The sequence below is a fragment of the Mobula hypostoma genome, chromosome 6 (assembly GCF_963921235.1).
Source record: "Mobula hypostoma chromosome 6, sMobHyp1.1, whole genome shotgun sequence".
Classification (NCBI taxonomy): Eukaryota; Metazoa; Chordata; class Chondrichthyes; order Myliobatiformes; family Myliobatidae; genus Mobula; species Mobula hypostoma.
Window position 1 is genome coordinate 176,324,193 of NC_086102.1, and position 16,640 is coordinate 176,340,832.

The following is a 16,640-nucleotide window of genomic DNA, read 5'->3' on the forward strand; positions in this document are numbered from 1 at the left end:
CTCAGACCTTGTACATTGGCATGATTATTTTATCTCCGGTCCCAACCAAAATCATAAATCTAAGCTAGACTACGAGTCCTCGTAATGTAGTACTATTCATTCAGCATTCCAGAGTATGATTCCCACATGGTATTGCAGGAGTTTCAGATTCCATTAGACTCAACAGCCTGCAGGTGCTGGAAATCTAAAATAAAAATTAAAACTGATAAAATCAGATAGATTAGGAGGCATCTGTGTAAAAGGAAACGGAGTTATCATCTCCAGTTGGAGAACCTTAAGCAGAACTTGAAAATAGGAAAGAAACAGGTTAGTTTTAGAGAAGGTAGAAGGTAGGTGGCAGGGTGGAGATACATCTCTACCAAAGGAGGAGTAAGGTACTCCTACTCTCCGGTAGCCTGCAGGTCACTCTTGGGCAAGGTGCTTAGCCCCCCCACCCACCCACCTGATCAGGGTCTGTGAAGCCATGGGAGCAGGTGGTGGATTAGTCATAGGAGCAGCTGGTGCACATCGCAAGTTCTGGTTATGCGGCCACTGATGCCAGGCAGATAATCTCTGAAGAGTATTGATAATGGCTGGGGTCACCCATCTTGTAAAGACATTGCTCAGGAGCCAATGGCAAACTACTTCTATGGATGAATTTGCCAAGAACAATCACGGTCATGGAAGCATGATCTCCTAAGTCATATGACCCAAGGCTGATGATGATGATGAAGAAGGCGGGGGTTTTAGTGAGAAGGGATTGGTAGAAATAACATCCACTTACTGAGCGAAGCATGATTGAATGGTTAAACAGAGGCATTTAGAAACTACAATATACCACGGTAGTGCAGCGGATAGCGCAGCGTTATTACAGCTCAGAACATTCCAGAATTCGCCATTCAACTCCAGTACGACATTGTGAGGAATCTCTGTACGTCCGCCCCATGGGTTTCCTCTGGGTCCTCCGGTTTCCTCCCTCAGTCCAGAGGCTTACCGGGTAGGTTAACTGATCATTGTAAATTGTCCCGTGATTAGGTTCCTGTTAATCGGGTTTGATGGGGCAGTGTGGCTCGAAGGGCCAGAAAGGCCTACTACCCGGAGCATCACAAAAGAAATAAATAAAAGAACTTGTGTTACATTTTGATAACAGCATCATTATATTACCAGTAAGTGGTGGAACGAGAGAAACTTGGCTAATGTCCGATACTTGACATGTTGTTGGGGTAGTCTTTCTGTAAGCTAGTTTGTGAGAACATAGTTGTAAGAAAAGATTTGATTCCTCCTTAGTACATGTTAAAATGTGCAACACAAAATAGAAGCTTTTGAAGACAAAATGGTGTCAGCTTGGAATGTGGTAATAGTTTAGAGCGGTGCGTAAACATGCATCTTCGAGATGAGATACTGGTGAAGACTGGTTTTCCTCTTTATTGTCAAGTGTTTATTGGTTTATTTATTGATTAACTGAGAATTAGTGCGGAGTAGGCTCTTCTGGCCCTTTGAGTCACGCTGCCCAGCAACCTGATTTAACTCTAACCTAATCATGGGATAATTTACAATGATTGATGGAGAAAACCAGAGTACTTGGAGGAAACCCATGTGGTCATGGGGAGAACGTACAAACTCCTTAAAGACAGCTGTGGGAATTGAACCCCAGCCACTGATACTGTAAAGCATTCTGCTAAATACGTTACTGTGCTGCCCTGTTACGTGCCTAGGCTGAAAGCCGTAATTAAATACAGGCCAGTACCACTAAGGGATGGAAAATTACTGGGGTAAAAGTTATATTAGATTTTTAAAGGCATCTTGAAAGGTATAAAAAGGGGACAATTTCTTTAAGTGGGAATCTTCTCTTAGGCTGTGTCACAACTAGCCTCAAGAGAGCGAGAGAGCCAGACAGACAGACACTGGGAGGGAAGGAAGACTGGAAAAGCTGTTGGGCACTTGCAGTTCCCTCTGACAGATTATTGTGCGACATGGCTTAGTCATTGGTTGATAAATATCATCTTGTCTCTTTTACTAATTTATTAACCATTTTTTCTTTCTTTCTATATTTTATTCTTTACATAACTCTAATGAAGTAATTTCTTATCACCTTAATGACCCGGAGAGGTATGTTGGCTGGAGTCAGAGCTTTATGCTTTGGCTCTTGGCAGGGTCACCCATGTCAAACAGGTCAAAGGGTAGAGAAAAAACCAAGAGTGATCCACCTGTTCTCCAGGTTCCGGGGTTCAGCTCAGGGCTAACAATCCTGACTGGACAAAAAAAATTGTTATGGAAACAGCAATGAAGAATCCTTCAACATTTGAGTGGCCAAGGACACACAGAGATAGAGGACCTTCATTGCTGCCCTAAATGCCAACGGCAGAATGGGAGGTAAGTTATAACCTTAATACATGTTCAGTGCCTCCTTTGATACCTTTTGCTGCTGAATTAGAAAACAAAGACAAAATTTCAAAAAATTTTCATTATAAATGTTCAATAGAATAACACTACCAGAGTTTGATTACCTTCTGTTACAGGTCTGTAGAGTTATATGTGCTGTGATCTGTGGAATTCTCTGCCCAATGAAGCAGTGGAGGCTACCTCAGTAAATATATTTAAGACAAGGTTGGATAGTAGGGGAATTAAAGGTTATGGGAAAAAGGCAGGTAGGTGGAGATGAGTCCATGACCAGATCAGTCATGATCTTATTGAACAGCGGCGCACACTCAATAGGCCAGATGGCCGACTCCTGCTCCTGTTCTTATCCGAATCCAAGTTGCATAATAATGCAGAGTGAGCATTGGTACATTAGTCCTATGGAATACAGTTTTACTGGAAGATGGTACCATTAAGACATGTTGAACCCAGTTTGTAACAAAGTACGAGTCATCCTCCTCTGGTGCAAATACTTCCTGGAGTCCAGCAGACTCTTGTCAATATATAAAACCATATGTACAGTCAAGAATACATTTCCTTTTCTCATTACAAGTATAAAGCCTGCCTGCATCACAGCCTGGTATGGAAACACCAATGTCTTTGAACAGAAACTTCTACAAAAAGTATTGGATATGGCCCAAGCCAGCATGGGTAAAGCTCTCAGCACCATTGAGCAGTACATGAAACACTGTTACAGGAAAGCAGCATCTATCATCAAGGACCCCCATCACCCAGAACGTGCTCTCTTCTCACCCCTGCCTTTGGGAAGGTGGTATAGGTGCCTCAGAACTCACATCACTAGGTTCAGGAACAGCTACTAACCCTGAACCATCAGGCTCTGAAATCAATGGAGATAACTTCATTTGCCCATCATTGAAGTGTTCCTACAACCAATGGACTCACATTCAAGGACTCTTCATCTCAAGTTCATGACATTTATTATTTGTTATTATTATTTCTTTATTTTTGTATTTGCACAGTTTGTTGACCTCTGCACTCTGGTTGAATGTCCAAGTTAGGTGGTCTTTCATTGACTCTGTTATGGTTATTATTCGACAGACTTAATGAGTATGCCCACAAGAACATGAACCTCAGGGTTGTACATGTTGACATGTGTACCTTGATAATAAATTTACTTGGAACTTTGAAAGACCTGAAGAGCAGCGATTTGAACTACATTTTCAGCTATCTACGAGTGGGGGAATGCAAGTTTGGAAGCATCTGCACACATAAAAACAATCATGTGATTACTGCAATATTCCAGATTCACTAGAAAAGCTGACAGCTGACCTCCATTAAGGTTGGGAGAATTGCATGCCTTACAGCTTCAAGCACCTAAAAACTAGTGAGTTGCTCGCATTAGTGTATATATGCAATCACCACAATTGTAATATTTGGTACTTTTGCATAAGCAGAAATAAATGCCATCACAATAGAAACAAAACAAAGTAGTAATCTGTTTTAGATTTAAAATCATCAAGCTAAATTTTGGTCCACTGTTTGTTCTGAAAGCATATTATTACTTTCCAAGTTTTGGTTTCTATTATTTCACAAAAAGTGCATAAAAGAATGCACCAATATGGACCACCCCCCCATACAAAAACAGGGCTTTTCGGAAAACACCGGCTAAAACGCAAATTAACGTCTAGACTACAAAAGTTATGTCAGTCAAACTTTTACATAAAAATGTTGTGTTTGGATAAAAATATTTTTAAAATGTAAACATTTTCAAAAAAATAAATTGCAAAGTCTTGTATACCTGTTTTGTATTGTTAGGTGACATTTGGATTCAAATTTGACCTCTGCTGAATCAAGTTTGTAGCAGTAATCTCCATGCCTTCTCCAGTTCTTTAAAAAAAGGAAGAAAATAAAATTTTCAACCTTCAAAAATTAAACAGGTTACACCTTTTCAAATTTTACTGGTTTATGTTTTTCTGCCTCTTGAACTAAAGTTAATTTTAAATGGGCAAACTTTGTACTTATTTACATAAACCTCTAATAACTATATACACTCAGTAGCCACTTTATTGTAAACCTGCTTATTAATGCAAATATCTAATCAGCCAATCATGTGGCAGTGTAAAAGCATGCAGACTTGTTCAACAGGTTCAATTGTTGTTCAGACTAAACATCGGAATGTGGAAGGAATGGAATGGGGTCTAAGTGACTTTGACTATGGAAATAGATGCTGTTGCCAGATGGGATGGTTTGAGTATCTCAGAGAATGCTTATCTCCTGGAATTTCCACACACAAGAGTCTCTAGAGTTTGCACAGAATGGTGCAAACAAAAACTAAAGACATCCAGTGAGTGACAGTTCTGTGAGTGAAGGCATCACAGAACTGAGAGATGTCACAGGAGAATTGCGAAACTGACTCAAGCTGACAGCAACTCAAATAACCACGTTACAACATTGGCATGCAGAAGAGCAAGTCTGAATGGATATGTTCAACTTTGTAGTGGATGGGCCACAACAGCAGAAGACAAGGAACATGCACTCTGTGGCCACTTCATTAGGTACAGGAAGTATCTGATAAATGGCCACTGAGTGCATACAAGGTGTTTAAAATCAGAAATTCCTGCAAACACTTTGGCCAGGCAGTGTCTGTGGGTGAAGGTGCGTAGTCGATGTCACAGGTCAAGAGTCTACATTAGAATTGGGAAAACGTAATACAAGTTGGCTTAGAGTTGCAGAGAAGGTGGGAGAAGAATGCAGAGGACGAAGATCATCCCATACCTGTTTTGCCTGCTCAACATTTCCAACATTCTCCTTTCCTCTTCAGTTCATTGCAAAGGCTCTAACCTGTGTTTCATCCTCTCTGCATCTTAAAATTGAACTGCTTTCCCATTCCTGCTGAAGAGCCTTTGATCTGAAACTCTACCCGTTTCTCCCACAGAAACTGACTGACCTGCTGTGTGTTTTCAGTTTTGCATTCTCACCCCCCCCCGCCATATTTCTGCAGGTTTCTGATTTTTCATTTAAAATATCAATGCTGCTTTTTTTGAAGCTCCATCCCCAATCCAACTTGCTGTGTATTACTTCCTTGACTGTAGCTCGGTAGCAAGAGTGACTTGATCAATTCAATGTGTGATGGTTGAGCAGACCAACATGGGTTGGGGTATGCCATTTTGGGGGTGATACACTCCTTCCAACATTCACACTGGGGATGTCTTTGCTCCTGACAAACAGATCAAATATTTCAACATCACCCAATACTCCTTTCCCATTTTGAACAGTGATGGTTTAGGGATTCCTACAAGTTAAAAAGACACACCATCCCCAAGGATACTTTGAGAAGATCCTTGAATCAATTCCTGTATTTAAAAAAAACTAAGGACAGGGTGGCTATTCATGAATCCATAGATAATGAGATTTGTATCAAGTCAATTAATGGCAAAAACTGTACTGATTCTCTTACGGTGATGATAAATTTCATGATCTCACCTTCATTGAGAGGTTCTGAGATATGATAAATGATCCACAATTTCTGGGTCTTATCATAGACTTTTATTGTCATGAAAGTTGGGTAGAGGACATTTGCTTTATTGAATGCAAAAGTGAGGCCCATTCTCTTGTCTGGATGAATCAAGATTGGCCGTGCTTCAAACATACCAGAATTCTGTTGCAATTCCCTGTAAAATTAACCTAATACAAATCAACCCTCTCCTATGGAATGTTCAAAAGTGACATAACTAAGAGTATCAGTGAAATTGTAGGCATAAGTTCTTGGTTTATTAGTCTGTAGAACAGGATGCTATAATAGAAACACAGAAAAAAGGCACAGCAGAAAATACTATTTGCAGGTGTCACCGAATAAGACAATATTCTAAATACGACTGAGTGAATATAGTGAAAATAACACCCATGTAACATTTAATTGTTAGCTGAGAAGCTGTTTGCAAGGGTTTTTTTTGGTATATTTAGAGATGTAAACAGAACAAACATTCTAAAGCCAAGTTAAAAGAATCAAAGATGCACTTTTGAAGGTTATAATAATTACCTCATTCTCAGGGCACCCTACATCAGAGAGGCTGGATTCATTCTTAATCTTCCCTGCCTTTTTACAAACATATGACAGCTTGTTGTCACAATTTTTATACTTCCATCGACCCAACTGCAAAATATAAAAGTTTTTAAAAGTTTAACCGATAAATTATTAATTTTTATTGAATGCAATACTCTACATGTATCTAAAGAAGTCTACGTGCACTCAGCCATCACTTCATCAGGTGCAACTGCCTGGTAATACAAATGCCTTATCAGCCAATCCTGTGCCAGCAACTCAATGCGTAAAATCATGCAGACATGGTCAAGAAGTTCAGTTGTTGTTCGGACTAAACATCAGAATGGAGAAGAAATGTGACCTAAGTGACTTTGATCATTGGTGCCAGATGGGGTGGTTTGAGTATCTCAGAAACTGCTGATTTTCTGGGATTTTCACAGACAAGTCTCTAGAGTTAAAAGAGAATGGTGTGAAAAACAAAAGCCATCCACTAAGTAGCATTTCTGTGGTCAAAAATGCCTTGATAATGAGAGACAGAGAAGAAAAGCTAGACATGTTCCAGTTGACAGGAAGCCGACAGCAACTCAAACAACCATGCAGTACAACAGTGGTGTGCAAAAGAACATCTCTGAATGGCCAACATATTGAACCTTGAAGTGGATGGGCGCTCAGTGGCCACGTCATTTGGTACAGGAAGTACCTAACAAAGTGGCGTTTAAGTGTACATTGCACTTTAAGACTCAGCCTGTTCCAAATGGTTTCATCAGTCAATGAAGTTTTGAAATGGGACCAGTGTTGCAATGGAGAAAATATGGCTGCTGATTTGCATAAAGTTCCTTTAAATTTCTCCTCTGGATCAAAACAAAGTTACTTCCATTTCAGATTGAAGGTTCCTGAGTGGCTCAAGAACTAGCAGGTGGGTAATTTGTAAGCTAGCCGACTCCTGTTACTATGTATGGTTCCAATTCTTGACTTCATGATTCTCAATACATTCTCACATGCTTCTTTTAGACTGAATGGTCATGGGCCAGAGGATTTTAAAGAGGCAGTGGGAAGTTCACATTTCTTCAGAGGCTTGGAAAATATTCTTGAAACTTTTCCCATCCACCTCGTATCTCATTCCACGACAGAACTTGGAGCAGAACACCTACTTCAGGAGTCTGGCATCAGCATTACAAACAACTTCGTCTACCCAGTGTAACTCATCAAGTGTCACATGGCCTGGGAGAAGACACTAAAGTGAATAGTCCTTCCAATGAACCTGGAGGATTCTGCCAAAACATAATTAAGATTTCACTCAAACTGCTATGAGATTGTGTTCAACCAATCTGTTTTAGTGATGGAAAGATTTTGGCCAATTGACCATGAGGATTCTTGTGTTCTTTCTTTATATCACAGTGGTTTTCACAACTATTTAAGGATTCATCCAAATATCAACAGCCCTGTCTTGGCAGCCCACCTGAACCTTCTTATGCTCGGGTCTCTGGAGATGGAGTTAAAAACACTTGAATTGCAATTGATGGAAAAAAGAACTCAAATCACATTATTAATTAGAATACATGACCAATGAAAGAATGAATAATTTGTCTCCTTATAGTTTTTAAACTAAGAAAAATGATCCCTTTTGTTCAGGGATAGATTTTAGAATTAGGATTCCATAGACTTACTAAACAGATGGACACAGAGTCTATAGAAGTGAGGCATCAACTTCATGAATCCTATACAGATTACAGACGAGGTATTGTTTGTGGTCCTGAGGCAAACTAAGGTGGATAAATCCCCAAGGCCTGACAAGGTGCTCCCTCGGACTGTACGGGAGGCAAGAGCAGAAATTGCCAGGGCCTTAGCAGAGATATTTAAATCATCCCTAGTGACAGGTGAGGTACCAGAGGATTGAAATGATAGCCAATGTTGCTCCATTGTTTAAGAAAGGCCTAAAATTAAACCAGGGAATTATAGGCTGCTGAGCCTGACATCAGTAGTGGGGATGTTATTGGAAGGTATGCAAAGGGACCGGATATACAAGTATTTGGATAAACATGGACTGAATAAGGACAGTCAGTGTGGCTTTGTGTGTGATAGGTCATGCCTAACCAATCTTGAGCTTTAGGAAATTACCAGGAAAATGGACGAAGGCAAGGTAGTGGATGTTGTCTGCATGTACTTTGGTAAGTCATTTGACAAGATCCTGCATGGGAGGCTGGTCAAGAGGTTCAGTTGCTTGGCATTCACGATGAGGTACTAAATTGGATTAGACTTTAGCTTTGTGGGAGAAACCAGAGAGAGGTCGTAGATGGTGGACTATCTGACTGGCGGCCCGTGACTGGTGGAGTGCCACAGGGATTGGTGCCGAGTTCATTGCTGTTTGTCACCGATCTGGATGATAATGTGATTAACTGGATCAGCAAATTTGTGGATGACACCAAGATTTTGGGGGTGGGGGAGGAGGGCAGTGGACAGCGAGGAAGACTATTGGAGCTTGCAGCTGGAAAAATGGCAGAAGGAATTTAATGCAGACAAGTGTGATGTGGTGCACATTGATAGGGCCAACAAGAATAGGCCTTATACAATGAGCGTTAGAGCACTGAGGAGTGCAGTAGAACAAAAAGGATCTGGAAATACAGGTCCATAGGAGGCACACTGGCCTTCAGAAATCAAATTATTGAGTATCGGAGATAGGATGTTATGCTGAAGTTGTTCAAGACATTGGTGAGGCCTGATTTGGAATATTGTGTGCAGTTTTGGTCACCTACCGACAGAAAAGGCATCAATAAGATTTAAAGAGTACAGAGAAAATTTACAAGGATGTTGCCAGGTCTGGAGGACCCCCTGAGTTGTAAGGAAAGATTGAATAGGATTTCATTCCTTGGAATGTAGAAGATTGAGAGGAAATTTGATCGAGGTATACAAAATTATGATGGGTGTCGATATGGACACAAAGAGAAACTTCTTCACTCAGAGGGTCGTGAGCTGCCAACACGTACTGCATGCGAGCTCAATTCTGATGTTTTAAGAGAGGTTTGGTTAGGTATGTGGACGGTAGGGGTATGGAGGACTATGGTTTTGGTGATGTCGATGGGAGTAGGCTGCTTAAATGATTCAGCACAGACTATATGGGCTGAAGGGTCTGTTTCTGTGCTGTGCTTTTCTATGACTCTATTGAAAGATTAGGAATCACACAAAATGACCCTACTTATGGCACTTTAAGGAATTGTTTGCTATTTATTCTAAGATATTTTGAAAACTTTGTGGATGGTGAATACATTTCATTCTCCGGCTTCACACAAATATTAAATGAAAAAAAAAATCAGTATTTCTATTGCTGGCTAGTTATTGTGTTCTTCATTGGCACCAGGAAGGAATTCAACAATGTTTTTGATTCCCATCAAATTCACATTGGACAAATTCAGCACCTTGAAGCTTCCTTTTAGTGTCCATTACTGCATGATAGATTGCAAAGCAATGAAAAGTCCTTTCACTGAGATTTGCACGGTTACATAAACTTTGAGCCACCAAACTCTGTTACATTGCATTACAGACATCTCAAAATTGGTATCAGAATCAGGTTTAATATCACTGGCATACGATATTTGTTGTCTTTGCAGCAGCAGTACAACGCAATAAATAAAAGAGAAAAAAGTGAATTACAGTAAATATATACAAAAACATATATACATACACACACATACATATTTACATATAGACAGTTGAATTAAATAAGTAGTGTAAAAATAAACACAAAAAAGTAGTGAGGTAATGTTCATGGGTTCAATGTCCATTCAGAAATTGGACGACAGGGAAGAAGCAGTTCCTGAACTGTTGAGTGTGTGCCTTCAGGCATCTCTATCCCCTTCCTGACGGTAGCAACGAGAACAAGGCATGGCCTGGGTGATGTGGTCTGTCATACCGAGGGTTTTGCTGAGGGTTGTGTGCCCTTATGAAGGTGTGGACTTTAAAAAAAATCCAACAGCGGGACATTAAAGTACATTCAGTGCAGAGGTGTTTATGGTGTGCCGGAAGTGGAAAAACTTTTAAACAAAATGCAAAAATATTTCCAGTGCAAAAGATAGCGAAATGACAAAGAGAGAAAATGCAGGTATATACCATCAGACCTTTAGGACAACAGCTCGAAAACATCAGTAATACACCTCACCTAACTACAACCACACCCTCTTTCCCTCTTCACTTACACCAAATGAGCCTTTAAGGAAGGATGTCCTTACTCGAGGAGAAAAGGGACGAGTTCAGTCCTTGGAACAGAGGGGGAGTTGCTCCCATAAGCCTGAATATTTACACAAGAGCCCTACCAGGTACTCCTTCGGGGCTGTCACCTTGTGAGGGTTCACTCCCTCGAAAGACGACAGCCTCTAAGACAGAGATCAAAGGGTCACTGGGTGCAGAAGGGATCCTCCTAGCTGTAGTTTTATTCTCCCTTTCAAAGCATAAAAGGGGTTGAGCATATCTGGGAGTGAAGCATCACAGCCATTCATTATGTTGGGTTTTACTTTGTAATAAGTAATGGCCTACAAACCCTACCAAAGTTGACCTGCATCCAATTCCACCTCCAACCTTGCTCGGAGTTGTTCTTTTGCTCAAGGTGGTCCTCCTCAAGGCATACCTGGTTTTCTTGTACAGACCTGGGTCGCCCGACTTGAATGTAACAGATCCAGCCCTCAGCAGTCTTCAGACCTCCTGGTTCATCCACGGCTTTTGATTTGGCTACGTACAGCATGTTCTCATCTGCACACACTCATCCACACAGGTTTTAATGAAGTCAGTGACAGACGCTGCGTACTCATTCAAACTTGAAGATGAATCCCTGAATGCAGTCCAGTCCATCCATTGATTCAAAGCAGTCCTGTAAGCACTCCTGTTTGATCCTCGCTACTGGTGCTGCAGTCTTTAGTCTCTGCCTATACTCAGGGAGTAGAAGTACACTCTTGATGGTGGTGTAACAGTGGTCCAGCGTTTTGGTCCCTCCTGTACCACAAGCAATTTGTTGTTAATTATTATTTAGAAATTTTTTCAAACTGGCTTGGTTAAAATTCCCCCAAATGATGGGGAAGGCTCCAGGATACGCTGTTTTATGCCTGTTTATTCTGTTGCTCAGTTTGTCTAGAGCCTGTTTGACACTAGCCTGAAGTGAGATGTACACCACTACCAAAATGATTGTTGAAATCTCCCATGGCAGATAAAATAGATGACACTTGATTGTGAGATATTGCAGGTTGGACGAGCAGGACGAGGATAGCATCACAACAGGTCAATCCTGAAGTAAACTCCACCTCCTCTGCCTTTCAAAGACTCAGCAGTCCCATACTGGCCGCATATTATGAAACTTTCAAGCTATACCACTTCATTCAGAATGGCATGGAACAAGGTTCCATGAAACAAAGAATGCAACAACTTTTACTGTCTCTCTGGTACAGCGATCTAGTTCTGAAATATTCGGCTTTATTTACCAGGGACTATGTTTACCAGGAAGATGGTTGGTATTGGGAGTTGTAAGCCACGCTTTCTTAGATGAAGTGTTAAACCAAATCATCCTTCCTTCTGCTTAAAAGGAACCTTGCAAGTGACCAAAGTCCGTTCCAGTTCCGTTGACTTTGAGTAGTGATTTTTTAAATTGCCTTAAAGTCATGTTACTAAGTGTACAGACCTTAGATGTAGTTTCTCTGCTGTAGCAGACTGAAAGTGGAATACGTGACTGATCCCATCAGAGATGCTCGCACGAGTCGCCTTCTTGACAGTGCCGCACAAGTGATCACGGATAATCATAAACACAAGATGCTGCAAATTCAGGCATACGTGTTGCACAAGGATAATTTTTACCAGTTAGGTCAAAAAATTAATATAGGATAACCTACTCTGAACTACAATTACTAGTAAAGAAAAAAAAAAATCCATGCTTCATTGCTTCCATTAATCTAGGGGTTCCCAACCTTTTTTATGTCATACCCCAAAACCATTAAGCAGGTTGCTTTGCAGATTGAATTTTCAGGACTACATTTTAATTTAAGTAGGGAATAACACCCGAGGAATAACGGGCACCTACCAACCACTGAAGTTGAGACTACTGCTGAAAGCATCAATTTTTTCCCCAGAATCATCCATTGAGCAACCCAAGTGACCTCTCAAGAATGAAAAGAAAGCTCATTTAAAATGTTAAAGTAGTTTCACGACATTTGACTGAATTGTCTAGAATATACATGGTACAACCAGGAATTGCAGTGCACTTGAAAGGCAGGTCCCTTTTTAGTTAGGAGAGATTTGAAGGAGTTCTCTTCCAGACTCCATAAACCCAACGGGCCCACGGACACTCAAATAGCCACGCTTCACATACATCTACAGAAAGTAACATGGAATACTTTTACTCCAGTGTTTGACTGCTGTTCGAATAAGTCTCAAAAAGCATCTTGAAAAATGCAGCCTGCTCAATCTCATCCATTATCTTAAACATTAATTCCTTCCTTTGATGGGAACTGTCATGAATGACATCTATAAAACTGTAAGACCATAAGATATAGGAGCAGAATTAGGTCATTCAGCCCATTGAGTCTGCTCCGCCATTTTGTCATGGCTGATCCAATATTCCCCTCAACCCCAGTCTCCTGCCTTCTCCCCATATCCCTTCATGCCCTGACCAATCAAGAATCTATCAACCGCTTCCTTAAATATACATAAAGACTCGACATCCACAGCTGCCTGTGGCAAAGTATTCCATAGATTCACCACTTTCTGGCTGAAGAGATTCCTCATCTCCATTCTAAAAAATGCGTCCCTCTATTCTGAGCCTGTGTCCTCTGGTCTTAAGACTCTCCCACCACAGGAAACATCCTCTCCACATGCACTCTATCAAGGCCTTTCACCACTCGATAGATTTCAATGAGGTCACCCCTCATTCTTCTGAACTCTAGTGAATACAGGCCCAGCGCTAAACGCTCTTCATGTAACAAGCCATTCAATGCTGGAGTAATTTTCATGAATCTCCTTTGAACACTCTCCAGTGAGAGTGCTTTAAAAAGCACTGATGAGGCCTCACTTGGAGTATTTCAGCAGGTCTGGGCCCCTCATCTTAGAAAGGATGAGCATCTCACTTATACCTTGCAAAGGTCAATTGAGGATGGACAATAAATGCAGACTTGGATGGTAATATCTGCATTCCAATTCACCTAAGCAAATTTGAGGCTGTTGAAGCTATTCCATATCTGAGTTGCTGACTGCTTTGGAGCACTTGAATACCAGCCTTAGCTCAACACTGTGCCAACTGAACTCAGTCCTTTAAACTCACAAGGGTATCTAAAATAATCAGGAACTACTGCCTAGCTTCTTGCTACTATTTACCTAAAGCCACAACAAAAAGAGCAGAGCATCCAAAGAAAATAAGTGGAATATTATTTCCAAGTATTATAATCTTCAAGTGCAATACTATACCCTAAAATAATGAAGTAGGCTGACCATTATCAACACCCTGCAGATATCATCTGCCTGGCTTCAGTGGTCGCATAACCAGGACTTGTGACTTGTACCAGCTACTCATAGGACCATCCACCACCTGCTCCCATGGGTTAATGTGACCTTGACTGGGGGGCTAAGCAGGCACTACACCTTGCCCAAGGGTGGTCTGCAGGCTAGTGGAGGAAAAGATAACCTTTCACCTCCTCTGGTAGAGACACATCTCCATCCCACCACCCTCCAATGTCATCCACTAATTGATTTAAAAAAAAAGCACCATTGAAATGTTCCCACAAGCTAATAACTCACTTTCAAGGACTCTTCATCTCATGTTCTCGATATATATTGCTTATTTATTTCTTCTTATTATTTACTTCTTTTGGACTTGCATAGTTTGTTATATTTTGCACTCTGGTTGAACGCCCAAGCTGGTGCAGTCTTGCATTGATTCTATTATGGAGTTATTGAGTATGCTTGCAAGCAAATGAATCTCAAGGTTGTACATGGTGACATACGTACTTTGATATTAAATTTATTTTGAAGTTTGAACATTATAAGAACACAGAACTAGTCAAAATGAAAAGAATTTTAAATTCTACTCCTCAAGATCTTTTGGCCCAGCAATTATGGAAGGGCAGTCCATTCAGAATGCTGAAAGGGGATGAAAAGTGCAATTGTGAGGATGTTTAATAGTCAACCAAGTGTTGGATAAGCTAAGTATTCTTGGGCCTCATTTTCCCTGAATCAGATCTGTTGATTATTTCCCAAGTAAAATTAAGTCTGATCATGCATTAACAAACGAAGTAGATTATATCGGAAAGATTATTTAAAAAAATTATTAAAAAAAGAGAACTTACCTTTCTCGAATAGGATACACAGTGTGTTGTGGTGTTAAAGGGTATATTAGGTTCAGCCTGGTCCCAGTAAGTGAATGTCACTTTTGATCCATCTGACCAATGAAACAAGGCTGGGAAACTGTTACTTCTTAATCCAGTCCACACATCCAAACTGTCAGCTAAAGAACAAATAACAATAGCTAAGAAAATAAATCATGATTAATTTAAGATAAATTCATCATTTTAAAACTTAAATAAATTACAGGAGCAAAGATGCAGCAGATTAAGGGTTTCTATTTCAGCCTTTGGTAAGATTGCCAAAGAAAACCTGGTTTACCACTACAATTCTTATCCCAGATGATTAACCTCAGCTAACGTGATGACAATAAAATGACAACTCCTCTGTCTATGTTTTTTCCTCCTTGAAAGAGAACCCACAGTTTCCACTCTGTTGATCCTCATTTGCTTGTGAATACAATGACGTCATGTTCTGGGCCTGTACTTGGAAGAATGGGGGGGGGGGGGTGGTGGAAGAGTGGGATCTCATTGAAACATCAAATATTGAAAAGCCTAGATAAAGTGGATGTGGAGAGGGTGTTTCCTATAGTGGGGGAGTCTAGGACCAGAGGGACATTCACTTAGAACAGAGATGAGGAGGAATTTCTTGGCCAGATTTGTTGCCACAGATGTCTATGGAGGGCAAGTTGTTGGATATATTTAAAGCGGAGGCTGGTAGGTTCTTTATTAGTAATGGTGTCAAAGGTCACTGGGATAGGGTAGGAGAGTGAGGTTGAGAGGGATAATAAATTAGTCATAATAAAATGGCAGAGCAGACTCAATGAGCCAAATGGCCCAATTCTGCTTAATGGTCTTATGATTTAAACATACTAGTTCTGACCATTTTGCTGCTGCTATTACTCTACACAGTACACTGAGCAGCACTCAAATCACATTACTCTAGTTCCTTACCATGCAAACTCCAAAAACCCTGCTCTTCAGCCCAAATGAAGGAAAGCTCAATCTCTGACTTGCATTCCCCAAATGCTCTCCCATCCACAGAGACCCAAACTTAGGTTTGTTCCAAGTCATACACTTCTTTCCATTCTACATTAAAGTTTCTCAACTTTGCCTCAGACAACCAGACCTTTATCTGACCACTTGGAAGAGGAGAGATCTTAGTGTGATGTCAGTGTGTCAACGTTACCAAGCTGGATGTCTGTCCACAGCTGGTGACGTTATGGAACAGGAGAAATTGAATGTTGCCGCAGTTTAAAACTGGAGGAATTAAATATATTTTTTTGGTTGTCAGCAGCGGTATGAGGAGATAAAGATTAGTTTCCAAGAAACTCTCAAGCAACCTTTAGGAGGCCGCAAGCCAAGGTAGGGCTGAACATAATGCAGTGGTAAAAATGGAAGAGAAAGGAGAAGGCAGGTGGAAAGTAGTAGATTGCAGTGACGAGGAAGGCGAGAGGGCAGGTTCTGGATGTAATGCTTCACGGAATGGCATAAAAGAGAGTGGCAGCATTAACTGAGAGATTATTGAAAGGAAAACGTGACCATTGGTTGGGGCTAAGGAAGTTCTAGCAGACAGAGGTGGATCCAGCTTTATGAATGCATGCTGAAATTGGTGGTGAGATTTATCAGTTTTTGAAACCAGTGCCTCTAACTTTCAAAAAAAGCCACTACAGCAAGCCAGTAACAGAAGTTAAGAAAAATGATTAATTTAAAATATTACATCAATTACTTTAAAAATATTACTTTAAACATTAAAAATATTGGATCTACTGACAGAAGAAAGGGCAAAGGTGGGTTACTGGCACCTTAATACCAGTTGCTTCAGGCAGATAGGGCTCATCAGGGAGTTGGCAGCTCATCTAGGAGGAAAACTCTGATCTCACACCTCCCCTGCCTTGTGACTATACCCACGCATGGGGAAGGCTTTGGGAGTA

General features: G+C 40.7%; 1 protein-coding gene across 1 annotated transcript in view; it reads right to left on the reverse strand.

Annotated features, from left to right (window-relative positions):
* The window catches only part of ly75 (lymphocyte antigen 75), a 186,145-nt gene that overhangs the window by 126,588 nt on the left and 42,917 nt on the right, over window positions 1–16,640 (reverse strand). The window contains exons 8-10 of the mRNA XM_063052314.1: window positions 14,713–14,870; window positions 6,398–6,511; window positions 4,157–4,245 (exon numbers count right to left, since the gene is read on the reverse strand). Of these exons, the coding sequence (XP_062908384.1) occupies window positions 4,157–4,245; window positions 6,398–6,511; window positions 14,713–14,870 (361 nt within the window). The remainder of the gene's footprint in view (window positions 1–4,156; window positions 4,246–6,397; window positions 6,512–14,712; window positions 14,871–16,640) is intronic.